The sequence below is a fragment of the Saccostrea cucullata genome, unplaced genomic scaffold (genome assembly GCF_032062105.1).
Source record: "Saccostrea cucullata isolate Sc308-1 unplaced genomic scaffold, CSIRO_AGI_Scuc_v1 ctg3958, whole genome shotgun sequence".
In the NCBI taxonomy this organism is placed as follows: Eukaryota; Metazoa; Mollusca; class Bivalvia; order Ostreida; family Ostreidae; genus Saccostrea; species Saccostrea cuccullata.
In genome coordinates, this window is record NW_026918243.1 from 85562 (window position 1) to 113405 (window position 27844).

General features: G+C 35.3%; 1 protein-coding gene across 3 annotated transcripts; it reads right to left on the reverse strand.

Annotated features, from left to right (window-relative positions):
• Nucleotides 1-2488: 2488 nt before the first annotated feature.
• LOC134260146 (uncharacterized) lies at nt 2489-8518 on the reverse strand. 3 transcript variants are annotated; one of them, XM_062742742.1, is made up of 2 exons: nt 7885-8077; nt 2489-4766 (listed from the first exon to the last, which is right to left on the reverse strand). In XM_062742742.1, the coding sequence occupies exon 2, from the start codon at nt 4705-4707 to the stop codon at nt 2644-2646; it is 2064 nt and encodes a 687-aa protein (XP_062598726.1). In that variant the 5' UTR covers nt 4708-4766; nt 7885-8077; the 3' UTR covers nt 2489-2643. The 3 variants fall into 3 exon arrangements, with proteins under 3 accessions (XP_062598726.1, XP_062598733.1, XP_062598720.1); XM_062742749.1 differs by lacking the exon at nt 7885-8077 and adding an exon at nt 7392-7502; XM_062742736.1 differs by lacking the exon at nt 7885-8077 and adding an exon at nt 8178-8518 and having other exon boundaries at nt 2490-4766.
• Between the last annotated feature and the right edge of the window lie 19326 nt (nt 8519-27844).

Genomic DNA, 27844 nt, shown 5'->3' on the forward strand with positions numbered 1-27844 from the left:
CATTTGTTTAACTACGGCTAATACTGTACGTATTTTCATAATTTCTTATTCTACCATACAAAATTTGTAAGTAACGTTCAGATTCAACTTACAGTTGACACAAATTTGTGTAATGCAATACAGAAAAATGTTTCGTCTGAAATCTGCTGAATTGAAACACTGCGCCTGTCGGTTGTACAGACGTCTGTAGTAAATAATCATACAAGGTCGTGCACGTAGAAAGTGTGTTGGAATCAATATGTATTGTATATAAAGCTGAGACATCTGATACCAGTGTCCTTTTGTCCCCTATAATGAAGCATCAGACAGGCCCGGACATACCCTTTCTTCGATTCTTTGATGTATTTGAACATTCAAAGAGAGATAACCGGCATGTATCTCCAAGTATATCGATTTCCATGCATGTTCATACGAGGAGGAATTCGGTGTTATAATCACAGTGACGGAGTGGCGAGGACCCGGAGCTCACCCTCTAAAATTGTCAAAGTAATCATAAGTCACTGTTTCGCTGAAAAATTGTAAAACTGTCTATTTCATAGATCTCTTTTTTTCCCTACAAAATCTAGAATCCATGAGCTTCACAGGGGGCGGAGCATCCCCCTCGACCCCCTCCAAACTTCTTCAATAAAAAAAACGTTTTCATAGATCTCAAAGTAACCTTATTATCCCAGATACAAGGACATTTCATTCTGTAGATTATAGGTGCAAGTATACATGTAAATTGTGCATTCCTTAAGAATGTGCAGTGTTGTCGGTATGATTTTTTCCTAATCATTTTCAAGTAATGTAAAGAATGTTATTCAATATTTCTTTACACACACAAAAAAACCAAGTCAACATTCATTTGAAATAAAATTTAATGTTGAATTTTTTACGCGTTTAATTTATACCTGCTTGTGAATTTTTACATCTAAAATAAATTGAATATTTTACGATAGTGTATGAATAAATAGTCAATATCTAGTGTATGGAATACTGAATGACTCTGGGGTTTCATAATAATAATAATTGATATTTTCCTCATTAATGACTCGAAACACTGCACACTAAAGCTGACTTCAAATTATGTAGTATTTTTATGCAGTTAGAGTGATCTTTCCTTGGATTTAAATTAAATAAACGAAAACTACAATTTATTCATCAATTTTAATTATTGTAAGCATTCTAATAAATTTATTAGGCATGACAAATGATTTTACTTTATTTATATACAGTGAATTTTGCTTCGTTGTCCTTGCAAATTTTTCCACGGAGTAAGTGACAATTATACCCCGTGTTGAACTTGAAATACCCCCCGTAGATGTGCTCAAAATTCTCAGTTCAATACAGTATAATTTCTTAAGTGTTCAAAAAATATTTTTCTCTAGTGTATAATCTGAACCATATAGACGGAAAGTCCATGGGCGTGAACAGTAACCTGAATATCGTTTGTAAACTTTAAAGCCTATACTCATCTAATCTTGATCAAGACGGGAATGTTGCGGGAAAAGGTTTTTAATAAACTTCAAAACTTCATTTCAAAATAAATTTATCCTTAGGGTGATACCCAATCCCCCAGATCCGTCTCTTGTTCGGTCTAATTTGTGGCTATAAATGATGGAGTTACCTCGAGTCTTATTACACTAGTAAGTACATATAGGTATGACTTTCTCTGAGAGTTTTTTCATATGTGAATGAAGAACCTATCGACTTCATTCGTTCTTTCACCTGTGTCCCTGAGGCATGACTGGAGAAACAAAAATGCTGGTGTTTACACGGCATCAGATTGTTCTTCTTGTATAAGTGGACAATTTAAGACTTGTCATTGAAAATTTATTTCTTGCATATTTCTATCCCTCCCCAACCCCTATTTTCTAAATAAAGTCTGAAATTATATTAAAAAAATAATTTAATTGCTGGTTGCCACCCTTACCTTGTTTTTGCAAGATAAATCACTGGCAAATTTAATTATTTGAGTTTGGACAGTGTAGGGGAATTACTAGTAGTCAGATTTGTCAGAGAGGTCCCAATGTTTCTTAAGCTGTTTTAGGGGCCGGTCAAAAGTCCGATTCCTCTATGATATTTCATCATGCACCCCAGGGAACATGACTGAAATTGAACCTCTGCTAAAGTTCTATCTTGCCATTTATGACATAATTTATGATTAAGTCGTTCTTATAGAAATAAAATAATGCACTCATAGTATTTTTTCAAGTTCTCAATTACACAGCTCTTACCCAAAATGCTTTAGAAGGTAAGTTAATATGGAAGCGATTAGTGGAAATTTCTGACGTTTTCCAGGCTTTTTTTCTTAATTTCGATATTTTACTTGCCAGGAAAACACAAAACCGTAAAAAAGCGTGGAAAACGTAGGATATTCTTCGGATTAGGAATTGCATGATCCAGTGTATAAGTGGTTGTCAAGATCATCACGGCGGACTAAAACAGACTGAAAATGCAATAAAAGGTTTATTTCAGAAATGATTTTTGATTTTCCATACAATAAAATGGTTTATAAAAAAGGTAATTAATACAGATTAACTGTGAATTTTTGGCTATACGGAAAATGCACTTTGGAAATTTACATCCATTTTTTTACACTGATAATATTTTAAAAGTCGCTATACATTCAATACAATAATTGATATGTTAATTTTTTAAGCACTATGGAAAATATCCGAGCGATTGCTCAAAATTTGTCCCGGCGGTGTCCAGCACCTCGGGTCGCTTATTTGGGTTTTGCACGTTCATTTTGGAGAACATGTCCGCCATCTCTCCTTGTCTGTATTCCCCACCATGTGGTTCACTTGATCTATTTTGATTTTTATCTTGTGCGTATTTTTGGAATTGCTCGTCGTAAGACCAGGGTTTTTGAGGTTTGTCCAGACCCTCCGGAGGGGCGCTATGCCTGTAATTCCCGGGCCCTGGTTGGTAGTAGCTACCCTGGTCTCTGCGTATCACATGATCATAGTCGTCGTAGTCACCCCTGGGAACAAGGTCAGGGGGAGCATTGGGGTTGTAGTCTCTATCATATTTTGATTCTCGCTCATAAAACTCTTTTCTACTCATTGCATTATCATACGGGTCCTCCTCAGCGTAACGCTCTTGTTTGGGACTCCGTGGAGACTTGTTTTCCTCTTGTTTCTTTTGTAAAGCTGCCATGAATCCTGTTGGAAGCACTTTGACCCCGGCGACCAGATGAGGAGGTACTCGAGCAACAGGTTTGGATTTTTGATTTTCCATTTCCTGTCTACTCTCCAAACTAGATGCAGAGTATTCCGGTCCTTTGAACGAAGGAGGGCGGTCACGTGTTGGTGAAGGAAAATGTGGTTCATCGACAGTTGTCGGGGTACGAGGAAGACCTCGTTTGATTGGCGGCTCGTTTCCTAAATAACGATCCTCCATTGGTGATCTGGGACCAGGCGACAGTGCACGTGATGGCTTTGGTGCTGTAGCCGGGGGCACGCGCCCGGGTGACATGACTCGTGGAATCTTGTAATCATCATTTCTCGTTTCTAGACGCCCGCGTCTTTCTCCCGAGTCGTAGCTATCCCTGGAATACCTTTCTCCTCTTGGAAAGTCTCCAGATCCTTGACGTTCATGGCGATATTCTGACGACAGTTGTCGTTCGTGTCTAAATTCAGATGACGGATTCCGTTCATGTCTGAATTCTGAAGAAACTTTTCGTTCATGTTGGAGTTCACTAGATGGTTGGCGCTCATGTCTGTACTCCATGGAAGGTTGTCTTTCATAGCGATAGTCTGATGGCGGGCGGTCATGCCGTATTTCGTTAGAAGACTGTCGTACATGGTGAAATTCGCCTGGAGGTTGTCGTTGATATTCACTGGAATGTTCTCTCTCGTGTCTGTATCGTATATTTTCCTCGTAACTTTGAGGAGGAAACCTGCTGTCAAATCTTCCAGATGACGATAAGTTTTGCGAATATTCCTCCCGTGGTCCCGGTGGACCGTAAGGATCTCTCGGGTATCTGTCCGGTCCCTCTAATTCCGATCTGTAGTCCCTCCACTCTCCGGGTCGAGGGCCACGAAGGTGCTCGTCTGTTAAATGCAATAGCCGCTGGTCTTCTGCTGGTTGTAGAAGATCAGGACGCCGTGATGGAGGTTCTCTTTCAAAGTTTGGATCAGAGGGGGGTCTCATGAACTCGTGGCGCCCCGAATCCATTCTCGGAGATTGTAACATTGCTATCAACGAGACAATATCCAGTGCTTGATTTTCGTTATCACACACAAACCCATGGCACTCCAGAGCTCGCACACCAGTATTTTTTCTCATAACAAGCGCCAAAAGAGGAGGGTGCTCCACCTTAGCTAAATTGCTGTGTTTTTTGTCTAATGGTGTAAACAGCTTTTCCGAACCTGTATTAGGAGCACGATTGATATCTATAGGGACAAAGCCACCCTGATACTTTTTATCGTGAGTTTTCACGGTCGTGAATCGCACAGCTTCGTAGAACGAGATTGACTGCATGTCGTAATACAGTTCACTCCCTGGGGGAGTCCCCGCTACAATAACGGCTACGCCCCTATCATTAACATGGAGCGCTACTTCACGCAGGTCTTTGGACTTGTGCTTCTTTCCTGAATGCTTTTTAAACTCAAAATAACGATCACGTAAAGGTTTCTGAATGGTTCCTAGACCGGACGATGTAGCTTTGGCGAGAACTTCACTTCCAAGATACTGAAGTACGAATTCTCCGTGTGGCTCCATCACTAAATAGGAGGTATAATCCCAAAGGCGAGGCAAGGGTTCAACTGTCACATCTGCTTCTGTAAAAAAAAAATATAGATTTAGTTCCTTGTGTCACTACTTTAAAGATTTCTACCATAAACACTTATCCGTAAAATGATTTATCAATATAATATTTGTTTATACTTCTCAAGACGCACTATGATTGTTACCTATATGAGTCAAGTCATTCTTGCATTCATTGATTAGTATGACTTTAAACTTACGATTAATGAAGTATTTAACCATTTCATTTTCACCTAAGTGATTTTAATTCAAAGTAAAAATGAATTCAACGAGAAAATAGCTTTATATGAACTCGAAATACAAACAGAAAACTTTTTGTGCTTTTGTAATAAACCGATAATGTAATAAACCGATTTCACTAATCAGAAAAAACTGTATATAGGTAGTTATAAATAATTAGGAACCTTAAGCAATGCTGGAGGGTCGTTAACATTAAATATAGAACAAGAACCTGTCTCTATAATACAGGAACAACAGTAACAATACATCCTAAAAATATTTGACACCATTAGCGGCGTATAGTTGGTATTTTTCAGGTAAGTCTAAAGATATTCATTAAGTTCTCTGTGCTTAACAATCTCTACCTCATTTGCTAGCCTTGTTTTGATTTATACCTGTACATTCTATCTCAGTTTCCATTTTAAAGGGTTGAAATTTCAACCTACCCTATTTAATTTCATAAAAAGGGGGAAAGATTTTAAAATGCTCAGAATTCGTACATTAATATCTACATACCAGGCATTCTAAAATCTGGAACCATACTTATCACAGAAAACTGATCGTAAACACTGAGATTCCAGGGCGTTATGCGTTCTACCTCCATCATTTAACAACTGTAATGGCCGTATTGGTCAGAGAAGGAACGGCACCCGACGGTCACCACACACGTCTGAGGGAAGGGACACGAACCATATACTAGTACACGTAAACAAACTGACCATTAAATTACTGACCAACATCAATTGGGAACATTGACTTGTTATGATGGTACCCCGGGGCTACAGAAGGCTGTTCGTTATCCGTGTTAATTAACACTGTACAATATTAAGGAACCATTACATAGAAGGAAGGGAGACTAATCAGCGATCGAAGACTCCTTTCTCTTTAAGGCAAACAGAGCTAATGTACAAACAGTTCCAAATAGGGGCGTATTTTAAGTGTGCAAATCAAGATTTCAGCTGTTACATGCACATATATCTTTCATGTCAGGTTTTATGAATTGCTACATTCATTTAAAATTCATATTAATGCCGATATTAGATCTTCATTAGGGCATGTACAACGTAACTAAAGGTATGATTTGTAATTTTAGTGACCATGAACAAATTCATCGTGGAGAAGTTCAAAACAACTTTTCATGACCCCCCTTCTTCATGTTCTTAATCATTACAATCTTAATGTATGCAAGTCCAATTATTTCCCCTCCCTAAATATGCGTCGAAGGTGACTTACAAAAGGGGGATTCCACAGATAAGAACTACACATTTCGTGAAGTACACTAAATCTTTTAATGTTAAACTTTATCGCCTCTCCAAACTGAAAACTCCAGCAGTTTTGTGTTTTGTTAATTCAGTTTGACCTGAAACACCAGGTTTATGACTTTCTACAGGTGAAAATGTTTGTCAAAGCGAGAAATTGTAGACATGCAGTAAAACAAGGTATGTCACTTCTAACAAGCAAAAGAAAAAAAAATGACTATGAAATTGGCTTACATGAATATAAAGCATTGAATTCCTTAAAAAATAAATAGAACCAAGTCCAAAGAAGCAATCTTCGATAACCGACAAATAGAATTCCTTTTTTCAATAGTTATATGTCTTAAAGTCATAATTATATGCAATGTATACTTCTGTATGCTTTGCTGTGAAAAAATTCTTTTCATGTCTAATTTACATTACCAACACTCCTTTTGTTCATTGAATCATATCATGCAAAGTTTGTATTCAGAGTTCATACAGATTCTGTTGAACCCTTATAATTTTTTATTCAAGTTTAACGAAGCGTCCAATATCTTCATATCTTAAGTCATGTGATTTTGTATTTCTTCAAATCTTAAAAACCCGGAAGAAAATCGACTCATGCAGACAACGATATTCCAAAAAAATTAGCAAATATTAAAAGATAAAGCAGAACGAAGACTTAATCTATTCATCTTCAGCTCTGAATATTCCTGCAGTTGATTTTCAGTTCCTATAACATAAATACCCTGACAACTATGCGTTTTTATTGGAACACCTAGAATATTGACTGAATTTAAAGCTAACAGATCATCACACCTGGTTGTACAGGTATGAAGCTTGGGAGAGACTTGACCACGCCTCTTCATCACCTGTAATCTAAGAAGTTCCTGTACAGACACCTGGGGGGGGGGGGTTAGAGAAAAACAAACCCATGACATTTTTAACTAAGCACTGCTAGTAGCAAACTTAGTAAAACAACGTGTGAACGGTGGGAGTTTTCAAATATTTTATGTATTCCTTGCCTTAATTTATAAAATTAATGAAAATTCTGAAATGTGACCTTAGAATTCTGCAAATTTAAGAGAAGAGGGAAATGTCAAGATTTTTTAGTAGAGTATCTACTACCACGATTATTTAAGGAGGCCAAACGAGGCGCATTAATTATCTTAACAAACTTACCTGTTCATAATTTCAGAGTTTGTACATGTCCGACCACAAAATACAAGTTTTTACAAGGTAGGAACAAGGTGACGACACTATGATCAGCCAGATTTATACTTTGTTATCATGATCTGACACACCAACAGGATGCCTGCATAAGGGCCCAGTAAACATTCTCATTAAAAGTTAAATATCGTCGAATTTAAAAGCAATATATCTGTAGAGATTTACAACAATAAAGAATCGGTGATAAAAGACGCATTCCAGAAGCTTGTTCTGTCCCTAGCAGTGAGGGAAGTGTCGTCTCTATGTTCTTACCTTTGGGAATGTTTTCAAGAAAAATTATATCTCAACTACTGTGCAAAATGCTTTGCTTAACTTAAAACCTGACGTGGTGGTGGATATATTGATCATAATGTATGAACTCTGAGAGAAAAAAAAACACACAGATGTACTGGATTCAAAACACAGACAACGCAATTACTTAAAAACAAGACTTTTAACACCTTACCTGCATGATTAGGCAATGACTAAATAGAACGATACTTTCCAAGCGTTAAGCTCATTCAGTCCTAACGAATTCTGGACAGGTTGCTGAGGACCACAGATAAAGGACTCCTCTACTTTAAATTAATGTAAATATGGCGTGTGACAAAAAAAGGAATGCCAAGAACCACACACTTACTGAACAGCCGACGTTTAAATTTTGTAATGAATATTTATGGTTTGTTGACGAATATATATCGCCCCACTAGATATGGAAAATGGAAACGTTTTGATAAACTGCTTTTGCAGGGAACTCACCTTGATAGATACCTGGCGATTGGGTGTGTGCAGTTCTTTTTAATCCACCTTTATTGATTAAAAATCACATATGTGCAGCGTATTTTCATTCAATAATATAAACAACAATGGCAAAAAATGGCGTCTAGATGATGCAGGTAGACAGACTACCTGAGTTTTAAATACCACATTTCACCTGCGGAGAGGTAGTCCATTTGATTAACATATTAAAAGATTGAGCGCAAATGCTCTGGAAAATAATCTTAAAAACCCCCGATTCACGAACACATCTCCTTCCCTAAAAAGCCTGTCTTATTTTCAACCTTTGGAAACTAAATACAAGAGGCTCGGCTGAGGGAAATATTTTAAACTAATTTGCAAAAACACGGCTAAGAAATTGATTTGTTTCGGTTTAATGACCATACTGGGAGAGATAATACACATGTTTATCGACCTGTCAGACTACAGGTAGCCCCGAGACAAAATAGTCAATTCTATCGCTCACTCGATACCTAAACTGTCCAAAATCCTTAAATAACACACTTTCAAAATTCCTGGCTACATATAAGCTTTAATTCATTGAATAATTATATACAATACACTTACGCGGACATGCAAGATACAGTGAAAGAATTTTTGATAAATTCTGGTTTATGAGGATAAAACTGAGAATAAATTATAAACCCTCTTCTGAAACCTCACCATCCCAGGACTTAGCCGGGTATCATTTTATTGGTATAAGGACGATATTATATAACGCCTTTTTTCAATAATAGCAATACCCCCGTCTCTAATGTGACTGCAATCATAGGACGATAAACTCCATTATTGGAGCATTTATAAGCCTGTGTCTCCCGATACTCCTGAAGGCACCGGATAGGAAACTAAATCCGCCCTAATTACCCCATTTCTGACTTAGAAATATTATAGAATCTGCATTCAGTCTACGGAAATACGCGTATTGTGGTATTTTGGTAAACCAAAAACGAGAACTATGAATGCTCGCCTTTTTAGGAAGACGATTTGAACATTTTGTGCTATATTAAAATTTATAGAAAGGAAATTCAGAGGAATTCGAAGATCAAATGATGGAGATGAATACAATTTTGTCCTCAAAGGCTTAAACAGGAAAAACTGATATCCTAAAAGCGCACATCTGTGAATAGAATGTATATCAAGGTGTTGAAATTAATTCAATGATTCGTTTTAACATGTCCATTTTGCAAAAATATGAGTCTAATAAAAACAAATGTTAGAAATTCAGAATTTTAAAGTTATACGAAGCTTGTGTTCTCTGCCGTAAAATTAAACACTTTTGAAGTCTTCAGTTCATCAATCTTTAAGGGAAAAAATAATACATATAGTTTGAATATGTAGATGTGAGGTCCCAGTGTCACTTTGAGCCTTTGTAATGAATTTTTATACCATTCAACTTCCTATGGCTTAAGGAAGACCTCAATATTTTCTTAGGTAAAAGGTCAAGATAAATTCATATTTCTGAAACTTTCATTTCCGGGTGATACGTCAAGAAGCTTTCAAGCTTTTGCAGTGAAATACCAGATGATGTTGTTTCCTATAAATCCTTTTGGAAAAAATACATAATTTGCCAATATCACATTTTTTAGTGTTTAAATTTTTTAAAGACATTCAGAAATCAGTTTAGAAATCAGAAGGTAATAAAAATTTTGAATATTTTCCATACAATGCGATGATATGCAAAATAGATATTCGAGGAACGTATCGTCTGACCTTAAGAGGAGTGTGCGGGGCAATAGGGAGTTATGGTATTCAAAATTTTTATTACCTTCTGATTTCTAAACTGATTTTTGAATGTCTTTAAACATTTAAACACTACAAAATGTGATATTGGCAAATTAAGTGTTTTTTTCTCCAAAAGGATTTTATCATCTGGTATCTTACACAAATTCCTGGCAATATGTACCTAATTTTTTCGCGAAATACACAATAAAGTAGAAATTCTTCAATGGTAAAATCTGAGAAAAAAATATACTATTGAGGAACGTATCATCTATCCTTAAAGTAAGCAATATTTGTAGATGACAATTGATATTTTATTTGTTAGAATAAAGTATTTCAGGAGGACAGTGTCCAAAGATGATAACTGATTACATGATTATTTCCTTTTAAAAAGTTATCTTAGTATCTACGAGTACACAGGGGTTCGCGTACCTATCAATTTTGCCGAAATTTTCGGTAAATAAAAAAGATACGTAATACCTATAATAATAACACAAGGTGTTGTTATTATTATACGTATTACGTATCTTTTTTATTTAGTGAAAATTTCGGTATAATTGATAGGTATGCGAACTCCTGTGGTATCTACCAGTTGTTTCTAAGTGACCACTTACTCTATATACAAATCCTTTCAAATGATAGTTTGTTCTTCGACCCGAGAAAACGTAGTTGCAACTTTTGCTTCTGACTCCTAATCTTGTCGAAGTTTGAGCATTACACAGGAAAAAAACTTCCACAACGTGTTTTTTTATGGACTCGTTATTATAAAAAAAAATATCACAACATTTTAATCTTTTCTCAAATTATCTCCAATTATATTAGTATTAGGTGTCTTTCGAATTTCCCTGAGATTGCAATTTATCGAATTTTAATTTAGCTTTCAAATTATGGTTTTAAGGTGAGTCATTAAATCAACTGTGATCGGTTTATTGCATAGTATTATAGAATTTAATTTAATTCTAGGTACCTCTTTGACGTGGTGTATCGTATCTCAGTGGCTCAAAATATGGAATCCCAAATTGCCTTCCGTTTTCATCATAATCACATATACGGACATTCCGCCTTTGTCGTTTCTTATCCCTTTTCTGCTTGCTTTTGAAGCAAGGCATGTTCATTGTATTTTAGAATAAAGTATGTGTGTACACATATGACAATTTTCCGTTCATCATTACCGCTATTATATTACACAGTATTGTGTGGTGACCACATGTTACTCCGTTAGGGAGGTATTAGGCCCCAACCTAAAGCTCCACACAGGAGGTTTTTTGCGATTGATTTTGTTGATTATCAGCGTTGTGTATCTGGACAAGAGAATGTATAATTGATGAAATATTTCCCCAGCGTTTCGTTTTTCTTACGTCTGTATATAGTCTTTGTATATAACTTTAGTCCGACCTTTGATAATCATTACACAAATTGCTCTTATGTCCTTGGAAAGGAAGCCTCGTTAAAATTATTGTTTTCCCGGAATGTTTTTGTGTGTTCATTTTTTAAACGATTTTCCCGATTCACCTTTGTATTTTGTTTTGGTAACCTTCCTCTAGTTTAATTGTTCGTAATTTACACAGGAGGGCTATTCCAGGCTCCAGCCAGTTAAAGCGATTGATTCGGCTAAAAAGATCAATATTTTCAGAAAAAAACTGACTACACTAAGAAGATGTGTACACTTTACTCTAGTGTTCAACACCTTTTTATCATACAAGCAACATATAGTACTGAGTATATTGCTTCAATTTTTGAAGATGACTTTGTGAATCTTCATTAGAACTCATGGCCAGTTCTAGCACACTAGCACAGGGAAAGGATGGATTTGTTTTCATTCTGTTTCAGATTTCTATGATGTATATCAAAATGTATGTATAAGAAAATTAACGCGAGTTTTCATGTTGTTTCCAAGAAACTGTTTTTTTTTCAATTTAACTTTAAATTGTTTGTGTCACTTTGGTAATATCATTTTATACACCCTATATGGTAATATCTTTTTATGCAAAAAGAAGAACATTTAATCTTTTGAAATAGAAGACCCTATATTGCATGATTTGATGCAGTTATTATGTTCCCCAAACATAAATGGGGAACATATTGTTTTTACTCTGTTTCTTACTATTATTATTATTTTTCTTCCTGGGAAAATTTGTCCGCGAGTGATGTTGTAAACTACACATCTGATGGTGAAACCTTTTAAGGGTAAGAAGGCTTGTTATGTAGATTTGCGGAACGAAGGTCATTTTGCGCGCATGTGCTTACAAGAGCGTGCACGTGCACGAGAAATGGCCAATATAATTGATATAGGCGTAACTGTTTTATTTTTGGATGAAAAAAAAATTTGAAACTCATAATGTAAAGATATATTAGAAGTTTAGACAAGATTAAATAGTCATACATTATGAAGATCTATAGCATGAGATATAAGAATAATCATGAAAGCATACGCATGCACGTGTGCTGCAATGTGATTGGCTGAAACTTTAAATGCCTATAACTTTCTTGGTTCTCAACAAAACGGTATGAAATTTAGAATATGAATAGGCATAATGGATTCCTACCTTATGCAACTATCAAAATTGAACGCAAGGACATGCATGCAGGCACGTACACAATACGTAAATGACCACAAAATTTTGAAAAACGGTTACATTTATATTTTTATGACTTTTTTTATTGATTCTAACGATAATAAGATATGTTTATGGTTAAGACAACTTGCCATGATCATCTTGCATGCGCATGCACATGCATGCATGCATATTCAAGATGATGATGGCAAGTTGTCTAAACCATAAACATATCTTTTTCCTTTAAATGACATTTAGTTGATATCATTGTAGTTTTTATAATTCTTTAATGAAATCTTTGATACTGAGCATATTTTCTAAAAAGTCTACAGCAAAATGGCACAAAAGGGGAGTTGGGGAGCATTTGGGGAACATCTGTTACGGTCCCCGTTACAATTAAAACTAGTTTTTATCATTAATGTCCAGGGAAAAGGCAATGAGCTGGACTTAACCTTGACTCTAATATAAAACGGTCAAAACTAATATAACTGATACTGTCACCTAGTAATATTGTCTTCTTGATTCGTTGAAAATTTCATTAATTTTTAAATACAAGAAATATAGTTTTGAGTGAGAAGAATCCTACCTCAACTTCATTCAAAAATAAGCAAAGTGCCACAGTTTCTTACAAGTAACCTTGTTGTGTACTTTTGTTCTATCCATAAATGTCCATAATATAAACCGGATACACAGGTACTTGAGGACAGGAACCCCCCCCCCCCCTCTCCCATATACACCCCTGGTCAAAATATTTTTTTTCTTTATTTCTCATGAATTATGTTTTTAGTACTTTTTTACAACGTATTCCATATGAAAAATCCAAAAAATAACATAGATTTAAGTACTAATGCTAAAAAAAAGTCATACCCCTGGTATTATGACTTTTTTTGTAAATCGTTAAATCTATGTTATTTTTGGATTTTTCACATGGAATACGTTGTAAATAAGTACTAGAAACATAATTCATGAGAAAAAAAAAAGAAAAAAATATTTTGACCAGGGGTGTATGTGGGGGAGGGGGGGGGATCCTGTCCACAAATACCTGTGACTGGATATACATACATAGGTAGTCTTTATAAATTTCAGAATATACATTGACATTGACACAGGTTTATATTGGACGGAATACCTATCTAACCGGTCACTGTCCCGCTGGAGTTAATGCGGGTATCGGGGAAATTTATTACGAGGTATAGCTTGTTATCTTTTAATATTCAACATGTTTTCTCAAGTTTGTCACTTATTTGTTCATCTTTCGTGTGAATTGTGTGCACCATTGGCAAAAATACCATTGCATCCGAGTAACTTCAGCAAGGTGCTGTTGTCAAGAAATGTAGTCTGAAAGCTATTTATTCTGAGACTGAGAGACAAATATACGGACGAACGTATTATAAACATTTTTTTTTCCTGAAATATAGTATTAAAAGTTTGACTCTCTCTCTCTCTCTCTCTCTCTCTCTCTCTCTCTCTCTCTCTCTCTCTCTCTCTCTCTCTCTCATCTGAGTGATAGCTGGTGTTTTTTTCTGAATTAGAAAATGTTAAAGTCTTCAAATCCAGTTTACTTTTTTAATACAGAACTATATCATGCTGTAACTTGATAAATTACCAAATTAACACTTACTTAACTTAACTGTATGAACCTGTCCGTCGGTCGATTGAGCCTCTTGAAAATACTAAACTTAAATCTTTGTGACTTGTAAGCATCAAGGGTCCGAACAGTTGAAGTTTTAGAGTTCCTCTCTCTTTCTATCTATATCTATATACCGCGATTTTTGACAATATTCTCTACTCCGAGGCACAGTAAAGATGACAAACTTTAAACATAAGGAGGGAAACACAGGCCTCAGGATCGCTTTAATCTGACCTACAAAAATTGGAGTGTCAAGATCTTTTTACTACACCCCAGGTTTTTTTATATTGCATGAGAATCAGACCCAAAATTCTGTAAAGTAATGGCCTTTACACAGTATCATGAAGGAGTACTTAGAACCCAAGCAGTAGCTTCTTATTCATGTATTTGATAAAATCATAGATACAGACCAGAAAATGCGTCTTTTCCATTTGTCTCTGATGTTTGCATTTCCATTTCCTACCTTGAGGATGATCGTCGTGTTACGTGTATGAGTTATTCTTCTTAGTATTGTTATATCATATAGTATGCGAAATGTATATATATCATCAATTTTAAAACTTTTTGTTTTCTCGTGATCTGTTAAAAAAAAAATATCGTCTAACAATGCAACAATTTCTTTGATATTTTCTATCATGTTTAATATTTAAGGAATAATAATTGAAAATCTAAAAGAACGACACATGTACAAATTAAATTTTCATCAGTATATATTTAGTTCTCTCAGAATGTTTGTTATGCCATTGAAAATTTTTGGGAACACCCAATCCAGTTCCGCTTTAAAGAACAGTAAGTAAGATCCTGAGAGATGATCATGACATTGCAGCTACTAGCGACCTTTATAAAATCTGGGTGGATATGACTTAGTTATTTCTCTGACGTCTGTTCGTCAAAACCGTGGCAGGGCGTCAACTTACAGTCACTCGAAAAGATGTAATTAACAAAGAGCAGTGAAACAGCTTATAGATGTGAATGTAAAATGTGAATGTAAACAACGGCCACCCTGTACATTTATATGCAAACAATGGTCTCCCGAATACATGTTTATGCAAACAATGGTCTCCCGAATACATGTTTATGCAAACGATGGTCACCCGAATACATGTAGGTCACCCGAATATAGATGTAAACAGCATCTTTCCGAATTAATGTAAACAGCAGCTATCCAAATCACAGGTACTTGGGTCTTGGTTTATAAATATGTATGTCCCTTACTGATATGTAAAAAGAAGTACTTTTTCAAATTTCAATAAGTACCATTGTGGTAACCCACGGGTGATTCACATCGATTGAGGAAGCTGGCGGACTCAAAACCCGTTGTTTGCGACGATAGGGTACATACATATTTATAAATCAAGACTCAAGTACCTGTGATCCAAATAGTATTTGACGACTATCCGATTAGATATAAACAACGAGTATAACCACATGTAGAAACGATCTTAAGTGTAAACAATCAAATGTTTTTTTCTAAAAAAAAAAAAAAAGGGGGGGGGGTCTACAGTTAAAAAAGTGATATTTTCCAGGAAGAAAAAAAATGCCATCCTGTACATGGAATACTTTCATAAATTATTCAAAGAAATTGAACCACGCCATTATTATTATTATGTAAGATTTAAGTTTCACGGCAGTTGAATAACATTTCGAATCATCCATTTTGATAAAAGAGTTTTGAAGCATAATGCAATAGACTACTTATTATTCACAAATTGTTAATCATTCTGTCAACTTTTATATGAATGTGTACTGCACGACACTCAAATGTTCGTAGCTTTTAACCTAAAGACTTCACGTGCACCTGGCCCTACGGTTAAAAAAAGCGAAGTCAGTTAATTTCAGACAGAGGAAAAAATTATAATATAATTAAACCTTGAACAGAATGAACATGTCTATCAATTTTCAATCAGTGGCACATGATTTTGCACAAGGCTACGGATCCATTTCTGACTTGCTTCAAGTTTTATGGAATCAATGTTCCTAATTCTATATTAAATTTTCACAATCATCAGCATGTACTATAGCCATTATGCAGGCTTATACTGTATGATTAAATTCGATTTGTCCTTTACATGCCAGTCGCGTGGGTTGCCATTGTAAGGAAATTGCTTGTTTAATTCATTTGCTGGTAATAATTAATATGAATGATTAATACATGTATCACTAGCTTCCATGGAAGTGTATCAACCGAAAAGGGGGAGATTACTCAGTAGTTGGGGGGATAAAATCTAATGACTACCTTTAGATAGCCATGTGCCAAATGTTTTTAAAGAACAACTTCTGATTCAATAATTCAATAACGTCCTCGTGGCGCAGTGGCAAGATGTCTGCTCTAGAGTCGAAAATAAGGAGTTGATCCTTACGTCGCGGGTTCGAACCCCACTCTAGAACCTTGAAACCAGTCCTTCAAAACCGAGGTTGCGTGTCACAGTAGATGCTGGCACGAAAAAGAATCCTCACTGCTCAGTGACCCTGAGTGCCGAGTAAGCGTCAAAATTTGCAGCGTCTCCGCTTGATTGAAAAATTTTGAGAGGGACGGTAAACAACAAACAAACAAATTAATGTTCATTCTAAAAAGGGGGCAATGAATTCTAATTAATATGTACTTAAATCAGATTATAGCTGAATATTATTTGTATACTCAGTGTCATATCTAAATGTCTAATTTGATAGAAATCTCTTGAAGTGAAATATACTGCCCACAATGTCCCCACTGGACAGCCATGTACATTAGATTCTCTCCCCTTTGTCATTTTATTTGTTTCGTTTTCTTTTTAAGTACACACCTAAAAGTAATCTCCAATTCTCTGGTGTACTTAACTTAACACAAGGGTATTGGTTAAACGTCTACATAATGGCACATTCTTATTTGAGTTCATTGGATTTACTAGAAACTGATATTAAAGCATTCACTATATAAAGTTTGATTCATTTGATTTAAACAAGTTTTGAATTGATCTCTTCATTTTTTACATGACGAAATCCACCGATCTCCTTATAGATCTTGATAGACTACTTGCAAACTGGTTCTGGTTGTATAATGAAAGATTTATTCAAATACTCAGTTTATTTAATAAAGATGTGTTGCAAAGCCGTTAAATATTTGGGCGTAGTCAAATCGTTAACGTATTTTTCTGTTGACTAAGTACGAAATCTATAAAAAACAAAAAACAAAAAAAACAAAAAAAAAAAAACATGTGTCATGATGAGAAATAAAGAAATATAACTATTAAAGAATTATATATACACTTATATATATGGAAGATTTGTCCAAAAACATAAAACATTTTTTGTTGAAAATGTTCGTTTAAAGTTCCCATTTGTTGCAGTATAATCAAACCGAGGTAAAATGGACATTTATTTTAAAAAATTATTTGAGAGAGGTTGTATTTTTGGAATTTGTGTTTGTTATTAGGGTGTGTGTGTGTGTGTGTGGGGGGGGGGGGGGTCATCATTTTTTTTACGGGTTATAGTTGTTATTTTTCTACATACCTTTTTCAATCAAAGTACTGAAAGTACTGAAAAGCGGTTAGCATGCTTTCATCTAATATGTACCGAAAAAGTGCATAAAATGATAATATTTAAGTATGCATATCTTTGTCCAATGTCATCAGAGAACAAGAGAAAACCCAGACATTCTGTTTTTGTAATACTTTACTCAATAGTAAAACCAATAACATTCCAAACTGATGTCACAGATGGATGCAATCTAATTAAAATTAGATGTTCCGAATCCGCTACTGCTTCTCAAACATCTAACAACATCCTATTTGGGGTCATGTAAGAGTGAATCTTCGATTAGGGAAAGAAAATGGTTCCTCCGAAATCCTGGCTATAGTTCAGATGGGTTTCTTGTTTTCACCACCCAACCAAAACACCCGAGGAGTTTTGTAGTAAAAAGATATGCATTGCAAAAGTTGTGTTATGTATGACGTGTGGGGTATCTTGTATAGTTTGTGCTCTTTCGTTTGCATTATTCACGTTTAGATGCCAGACTGCAGAAGATACATGAAATTTATTCCAAAATTACTTTAATTCAACGTAAGACAGTATCAATAATGATGATATGTAGCCGTGGAATTAATTTGAGAACTGTTTACCGAGGCTTGAATCTACATGGCCAAAGTGTTTGTGTTTACTTGTACATGTATTCATAATTGAAAGGTCGCTCTGATGTGACCCCGAATGGGATGTCAGATGTTTCAGAAGTGGTAGCGGATTTGAAACATTTAAATAAATTTTAATAAGATTGAAACGCATGTTTCAAAATTTAAACATGAAATTTCTTCAGTTTGAAAGACAAGAAGTGCATTTTTAAAAATTCTCTCTTGATGGCATCCAATTGTTCTCTGGATAAAAAAAAATTATGTTGATGTTGAAAATTTCATTGTCTTTTATTCTCTATTGAATCTGAAATTAGGTAATTGTAAAGCCTACTATAACAAACAACTAAAAAAATGACAAGTTAAATTCTTTAGATTAATGGATTTGGAGTAGTGTAGATCTACAGCTGGCTAGTCAGAGAAAAAAGGATGGCTGAGGAGAGACTTTGTAAATGAATTGATATCATAGAGATTCAGTTGTGTAGGCTCATCGCGGCAATATAATTAACCTGTCAACGAGGGATGCTTACTTTTTCTAGGCAACGGATCCCACCTCTTGAACTTTCAGGAGTCAGCTTTTCTTCTAAAATCGATCATTGATCATTCTGTATTTTGATACAGATACTGAATACTTCCTTTAGTAATATTATAAACTACTACTTCTACGGGAAGACTGGCGAGTAAACAAGATTATCAAGCTTTGTGAAATATATTTTATTGACTTTTCAAACAAGTAAATGTTCGAATAAAGTAAATGGTATATGAGAATCATTTGAAAGAAGTCTTGCACAATATAAGGCACAATATCTAGATAAGGACATATAAGGTGTTTTTATCATATACTCTTCATGCAATATTGTTCTCAAATAAAACATGGAAAGGAAAGTTGTGTAATCAATCAATACTAGTATTAAAAAATTCAAATGTACATTAAAAATCAGTGTAACTTAAGAAGTTATCAGTGTCACTTTCTTCAATATGTCGGTTAAACAATATACACTGATTTCTTTTCTATCAATGTGCCTCTAAACACCTGTATTTTAATTTTATTCTTCTCAAACGTTTAAAACAATTATCGACAAATTGGACAAATTCAAATTTTAAAAGTATTTTCACAGCTAATAATACGTTCCCTAGGAATTGATCAAATTTTCAAAACTTATAAATAAGCATTAAGTATATATTTTAAATTTTTGCTAATTGCCAAAATTTTTCATACCTCATTCTTCTGTGAAAATAATATCGGTTGATTTTTAGAAGAGGATCACAATGCTGATTAAAATTAATATATATTTCTCCATTTTTTTTTCAAAATTGATTTTACTACTTTAAGTGCTCCATTATTTTTTACAAAACTAATAGTAAGTAATCCCTTATGATCGATTGTTATAAATTATCAAAGACGGAGTAGAGAATTTATCCCTGGGAGCAGAGCTTTTATAATCTGTTTATTAGACAGAGAAGAAAAGAGAAGAAAAACAAACGTTTCATAGTGGAGGTAACCCTATTGTTTCCATAAAACGTTACAAAAAGTGTAAAACTTACAGATGCGTTCGGTGTTTTTATAAAACGCTTTTCAGGTATTAACTTAATAAATGGTGTTTCTTAATACTTTGGCAAGGAAAATCAAACTCGATCGAGAGATTTGCTGATGTTTTTGCAGTCTGTAATAACCTCCAACCTGCTGTATAATAAACTTTCAAAAATAAACTAACAGTTGCCAGAAATCGCGATCGCGCGATACACATGTAATAAGGACCAAATTCTCAGTTCTTAAAAGTAAGTGTTGTAAGTATTGTCAATGCTTTAATAAATATACTAATAAGAATTCGATATAATCGTTATGATAGCCACTCTTCATACACAGCATATACTTCGTTAGTACGAAGTGATATAGTAGGGGCTGGCTTTAGTCAGACTTCACAGCATATTGTCAATCTCTAACCAGGGGGCGTATTACGCCGACAGTATACAAATCATTTGCTGAAGTTACCGTTGTCGATAGGTAGGTCCTTGTGGAAGTTTCCGGTTTTGGTTGCAGAAGGATAAGGTTACGAGCGATAAAGCGATGCCGATAGGTAGCGCCTTATGGAGGTTTCCGGTTGCCGACACATGCCATATAGCGGCTAGCGAAGCTAACCGCTTAAAAATGATCCTAGCAAGAAGAGAGAGAGAGCTCATTGTATAATTGTTGCCAAATAAACTTAAACAAAATACTGTGAATATACCCATGTCATTTCTTCATTGTTCAATGGGTGCATTTAAATATAATAATAATTTACAAAAACTTAAGATGTTAGATGCCATTATTAGTTTTTCATGTACCCCCATCCAGATACAGTTGATGCAAATTATATTGCAACAATGCAGATAATAAAGAAACTTGAAAATGGTAAAATATTTTCAGTAAAATTCCCAAACAGGAATCTCAGTTAGTTTAAATATGTATTGTATAGATTCCATACAGGTGATTATATATATCGATGACTCCATACCCGATCTATCAATGTTCTCCATCCCTCTAAGCTGTCGTTAGCATTACATGTGATGTCTTTGTATGTTCTAATACCTGTAACATTTTCTTTTACTTTAGATTTATATTTTGTTAAAGATCAAATTTCAATAAATGAAAGGTATGACGATAGGCATTTAAAATGAGAGAATGCACATACCAGCCCGCTTTTGTTGTAGAATATGAAACTTGAAAATGAGCACCCAAACCAATTTATTATAAATGGCTGCAATAGTCTCGTTTTACACAGGCTTCCCAAGAAATAAAATTTTGCAGAATATTTTGAGGACTCCTTCTTTATAAACAGTCTGACTTTCTCACCTTGACCAAGATACACGTATATTATCCCTAATCTTCTTTGCTCTATAAAGAGAAATTGTTCAGATTCTAACCTCAGATATGAATTCTATACAACTGCCACCGTGTGACTTAGAGATATCAATCTGCATCTGTAATTTGTTTTTCAGTGTTAGGCTCCAAAAACGGAACTAATCTGCCAGAAAAAATGGGTACCCAGAACAAGGGAGATTCAGAAATAAGGAAGTTTAAAACTAATGGACGACGAATTGGCGGATCTACGGCTGTGGGTGTTTGTACACCTTGTTTGTATGCTTGTTTGAATTAGCCCTTGCTCCGTTTGTATTTGGCTGCGAGCTATGCATCAGATGGGAACAGACTATAAATTCCAGGAGCGATAAATTACTAGTATTATCTTTTTGCATAAACACGTATTGTAAAAAAAAAAAAAGAGCATATTTTACGTTAATAATGAGGTGCTCCTGACCCCACGCCTTGCAAACTTTCAAGATTAGGAGAGCGACGGTTTTTGGACCTAGGTGATGACGTACATGGTTCCAGCAGTTACAGCATCCTGGATGTATTAGGTATCAAAGAAACTCGAGTACCCCGTTAAGTATTCAAATTTTGTCATTTAGTCATATCAGTAAAAATACAAATAAACATGCTACATTCGTCAACAGAACATATTGTATCGCTCCCTAGCTCGTCCTCCAGCCGACCTTCAGGATGTCTACTCTTACCATCAGGATCTGATTCCCATCCACCTCTGCTGATATCGACCTGCTGTATGATATGAATTATTTTATACAGCATTAATCAGCCCTATCGGGTTTTAATGTCACTTTTAAAGTACGCATCACATCCTAATTAATACCTAAGAATTTTTAAATTCCTTTTTTTGTAGTAAATGTTTAATGTTTAAATAAAATATTAAAATATTTCCTGATATGTGTCCTTAAAAAGTAGGTACATGTAGATTATATAGATACCTTTTTCTTAATTTTTTTCGCGATACTGGTGTTTCTTTCCATATTTTTTTAAGATGTGGAAGTTTAGAATGAAGATCAAATTTTAAAGATTTTTTTTTTAAACCAATACTTGCATGTTTTCTTATCGTTCATTTTCTGAGCAACAAAAGAAATAATAGCCAAAAGAAGTAAATAAAATCACTTTTTAAAATTAATAAAAACATAGAATCATTTTCTTATACTTTTAGACGAGAATAGTCATATTAGGTGCCAAGCTTGAATAAAAAACAAATGATTATTTTGAATGTTTGCCCCCTGGCTTTACACTTTGTGGACTACAATCAGATAAAATCACATTTAAATCAATCAGAAATAAAGAATTACTTAGAAGAGCAGGTTTGTCGACAATATCAGTGTGACATCTCATTTAACACGGTGTCAGCCATTAAAGATTCAATCGACCCAGAGGCAAACCGAACAGAGGCCCAAAACCGGACATTGTTTATAAAGCAGAACTACATGTTATGTACAATTCTCACTGTGATCAGTACGGACAGTACCGCGGAACCACGCCCATTCTCTCTTCAATACTCAACTTGGCGATATCAGCTGATGCCGCACCCCATAGAAGGCTATAGAAGCTGATATAGTATGCTGATGCCGCACACCATAGAAGGCTATAGAAGCTGATATAGTCTGCTGATGCCGCACCCCATAGAAGGCTATTAAGTATGATTATTGTTGCATGGACCCTGAGGTCCACGCAGTAAATATATAAGCGAGGTTAAACCGGATGCCATGGGCAAACGACAGGCTATGCATGCGCGAGATTGCTAGAGAGTTCGCATCCTAGCCAACTTGCTTACATTGAGCTCACAAGTCCATCCACATAATACAAATCAGGCGCAGAGCAAACAAGGACCTTTAAAACATCAGAGGTGGGATCATGTGCCATGGTGGAGGGAGCATCCCCTGCGGACCGGTCACACCCGCCGTGTGCTCCTTGTCATGATCGGGAATAACGGGAAAATCCGTCGTCAATTCATTGTATAAATAATGGCCCAACATTTAGCATGAAAAAGCCCAGTCAGAATTTGACTCAATGATAGATTGTTTGCTGACAAGGTCATTAAATGGACCATAGAACTTACGAAATGATGACTTCAAAAGAGACTACTGATATTATAGTGTCATCAGCTTGTCTGTCAATTACTTATCTCATTTTAGAAATTGTTTTTAAAAAGAGCACGCTCTTGCGTATCGAATCAATTTGGAGATATAAACCCCGTGTGCAGGTGATAAGGGTATACAGTATATTGTTGCATAAATAAGGAAAGTTGACAATTGAAAAGTTGAAGTCGTCACATTTATGATAAAACTCGGATGTTAGATTTCCCATTTTAAGTATTTTTCTAATAAAAATATCCAAGTATGAAACAGATGTGTCAGACTCTGTGGTCTCTTTAATTTCAAGGCCTCTGGATATATCGGGTCGACATATATATTGGAAAAATAAAAACTGTTATAATAGATTGAAAACTCTTAGTCGATATATTTAAATGTCGAGTGAAAGGGCTTTTCTTTTTATCGTGTGTAAGATTTTGATTAAGTACTTTACAGTACTTTTAATTACAATTAGAATGTTTCTGTACAAAAATAATTTTGAAAATGACCAATGACAAGATAAGCAAACTTACGAGTTCATTTTTTTTTTTTTGGAAAAAGCACGACAATTATGTCAAAAAGCTGGATATATCAAATATAAATTAAATACATGTAGATATTTGCTAATTTCTGATAAAAAGTTTAATGTGTTATGAATCTGACCGCCTATCCCTGAGCAGGGGACGGTATGTATACTCTGTTGTTTACTTTTGGTGACCACAGACGCCCACTATAAGACGTCGTGGTGACCAGACGGGACGTCACTGATTTTATTTATATAATGCCATAAACATATGGAAAAGGACAATGATGTCCACATACAGTCTCTGCGAGTCTATATTTAATTTTATTTGAGCAGACAGCCAGGGTTGGGGCTTTTTTAACTCACTGTGTCTATAGTAAATTTTATTTGAGCAGACAGCCAGGGTTGGGCTATTTTAACCCACTGAAGCGATCGCTCAAATGAGTACAGAGCACACGTGGACATAAAGAGAGACATTTTATGTTTCCGTTGATCAATCAAAACTGCATACCACAGGTGTAATCACTCAACGATAGACAAGCTCCATCACAAACGTACCTGTACCTAAACCTACTGGAATCAACATACCCCTAATCTAAGTATGTGTTTCCCTTCTGACGAGAGGGAAATTAAAGGCCTTCACGTTAACGATTCATCACCTGATAAACATCTACATAGATATCCCTAGCAAGGGGACCATTACCCGGTGTCCAGTCCAGGTCAATTGTACAGTCCAAAGTCATTTACAACGGTCCGGAGCCAAAAGAAAGGATTTTTAGCCGGGCTTATTGCTCAAAGAGCAATTGCCGGCTTATGTCATCCTGTTCAAGATAGGATGTCAACCCCATAGTCGCCATTTTAAAGTTACGTGTAGAAATACAGTTCTTACTCTCAACCGCTTCTGAGATGATACAAACGCTAAATAAAGCAACATAAATAAAACGAAGTTTAATCTAAATATATAAACATTAGTAGTAATGACTTTGAAAACTTCAGTCTTAAGTCAAAGAACATAAGCTTAAGGATTTCTGATAATCAGTGTTATCGTAGTTCTCTACACTAACGAGGAAAAACAGGAGAGGGAACCAGATTGGCCTGTTTGTTTACATTCAGCCGTAGTACCAGATTAATTTTGATTCTGACAAAATCGGACCGTGGTATTTGGATCGAAAACTCACTGTCAGTGTCTTACAATTTATATTGCTAGTTTTAAAATAATTTTTTCATCAGAATTTTTAATCTGATATTCTTGTTATTTATCTGTTAATACAATATAAACGTATGATTCATGTAAGAAATTCATTTTACTCTGTAAATGAGCCCGGCTCTCTGTACTTCTGAGTACTTTGATTATTTATGAAAACACATTGACTTGTTTGTATAATCCGAACCTGGTTATGTAGCTTGCAGTTAGTCAAGTTTGAAATGCAGTGTACATTTTAATTTCTTTTACTTTCACCCTATATTGAACTTTTCCAGAAGCTCAAAAGTACCATTTAAAGTAAATTTACACTAGATTTTCAGTCAAAGCAATGTTTACCGAACCATTCCATAGAACAGGCGAGTTTTCTTTAGAAATTACACAGACTTGCTCTCTAGATCTAAAAATAACATCCTCATGGAAAAATATAGTACATAACAATAAACGATGTGAAACTGAAATTATTTACAGAGTAGAATTTCAAATATATACATGTACATTGTTTTCTTTCTTGGTGATCTTGATTACTAGACGTGGAGATTTTTGGCTAAAATTTGCCGCTCCGAAAGTGAAATTCTAGAAATTTTGCCCATCCTTGATGTACATGTAGAATGAAATACATGTAATACGCCGACTACAAAATAAATATCAGTATATACAACTTAGCAAGGCAAGCTTTCAATATTCAGCAAGGATATTCCTTTGAGATGGCTATTATATAAACAAAACTATGGAGGGAGGATACCTTTTTACCAATTAATCTGGGTTATGGGCATGAAGTAATGATATCATTTCTCCATTCTGATCCTTTTGATAAGATTTAAAGGACAGATAATACGAACAAATTTTCATAAAAAATTCTGAAAACAACCCAAGTTTTATTCATAAAAGTAGAACAAAAATTAACCGCACAGATTTTAACTTTTCGTTCAAACTTTCAAAATTATGGAATTCTTAGCAATAAAAAATTGTATAGATTAATAAGGATGGTGGTAAAAAGTTTGAATTTTGAAAATCATAGCAAGTTTACAAATTCTTATTTTAGAAATTTGCTAGACACATCATTTGCAACCAAAATAGGTCAGAACACATTTACCAATCCAGACAACCATATTTTTGTTTGTATCATCTGTCTTTAATGACAAATAAAATACTGGATTGCAAGAATTATAACCCATGTACTGTATTTAAAAGAAAACAAAAATTTTACGAATATATCATTTAATGATACATGTAATTGAAATAACAATAGTTTTATACATTAATATTTGGTATAAATATGGCTTGTAAAGCAGTACTCAATATGCATCTCCTCTGAAGAATAAATGATTTTTAAATCTATAAAATGTTTCACAGTAATTGTAAACTTCCTTGATATATATTCATTGTATTCTTTTCAGAATCTTCCTTAACAGCTTGACAAAGGTTACTGTAGAATTCACCCCTCTCTCTATCATATATACAACTACCATACAGATATCTCATTAATTTATAAAACTGTTCCACGCAATTAATTAGAATATATACAGAGTATAATGAAAACAAATGTATGTACATAAATTAAATTTGCGTCTGAATACATGAAAATCATGTCAAGCTAAAAGTTTATAACTACGACTGCACTGATAAAAACATTTGATTTCAGTGAATCGTAAGATTTGTATATTACGGTATTTGTCAGTAATGTGACAATTGTACAAGTTATTTATCAGTTATGTGACGAACTGTACAAGTTAAACACATGTAACTACACACGTTTCATACCTGGACGGGCGAAGTGTGACAAATGGTTTAAAACTAATTAACAATCCCATAGCGTTAAAAATGTAGAAATTCTATGTGGCCCATCGATTTAACTACAGATATTTGCACGCCTGAAATGGCGACAGGAGGAACAACACGATCTAGGCATCATAAAATCTTATCTTAAAACCAGGAATTTTTAACAGGTCATAACTGAACCATGACGGAATTGCAAAGTAAAAAGTATTGGATAGATAAGGAGTCTTTTTTAAATGATAAAATAGGCACTGTCACTATTATCCAATCTGTTACACAAACTTTTCTAATAAATGAATTCCGACTCCAGTTGCCGCGTGTCCTCATTTAAGGCAGTGTTCAGTTCATATGCTGTAGGGTAGTACTCTTCGTTTGACATTCCTTTCGATGCACGATTCTGTTCTGTCATACTCTTAGAAAATGATCTTTCATTCAAAAATTGGTTTTCCTCTCGACGGAAATCACGTGGCCTGCGGGGCTGAGAATCGAATCCTCCAGGTCGCGGATAGGCGCCGTACGGGATCTCGGAGCTGTAACCTCCCATTCCGTTCTCTAATGGTTCATCACTATCCCGATTCTTCTTCTTGCTTTTCTTTCCCTTCTTTTTCTTAGGTTTCACATCAGTAGGATATCGCATAGGAGGCGGGACTGACCTTGATCTCCCAAAACCATAAGGCGCAGGATAGATAGGGCCGTACACCGGGTGAATAAAGGGGGTTGGTGGGTATCCGGGATACACCATTCTCGGAGGACCTCGGATGTCAGGAGACCTACTTCTCCGACGCCTGCGTTCGTACATATCACGTCTGCTCAATCGCTCTCGTTTCTTGTCTTCAAGATTCATTTCATAATCACGCGGTGGCGTTGGGGGTCGTTGTCTGGGTGTTGATGGTCTGTGTCTTGAAATATCACTACCGGAGTCTGAATCCCCGTTTGCCATTCTCTTTGGTTCCGTGTTATCTGGACTGGATTCTCGTGATGACGTAGATCGGCTCCCGGACCTTTGACGTTGTTTTGGCCTCTTTACAAAAATTGGTGGAGGTGGACCATACATCATGGCTCCAGGAGGAGGCATACCCATTGGTGGTGGCGGACCATACATCGGTCGACGGACCATGGGTGGTGGCGAAAAAAATCTTGGTCTTGGACCAACCATAACTGGCCGGCCTGGTGCCATGTAGGGGGGTCTTCCGGGTGG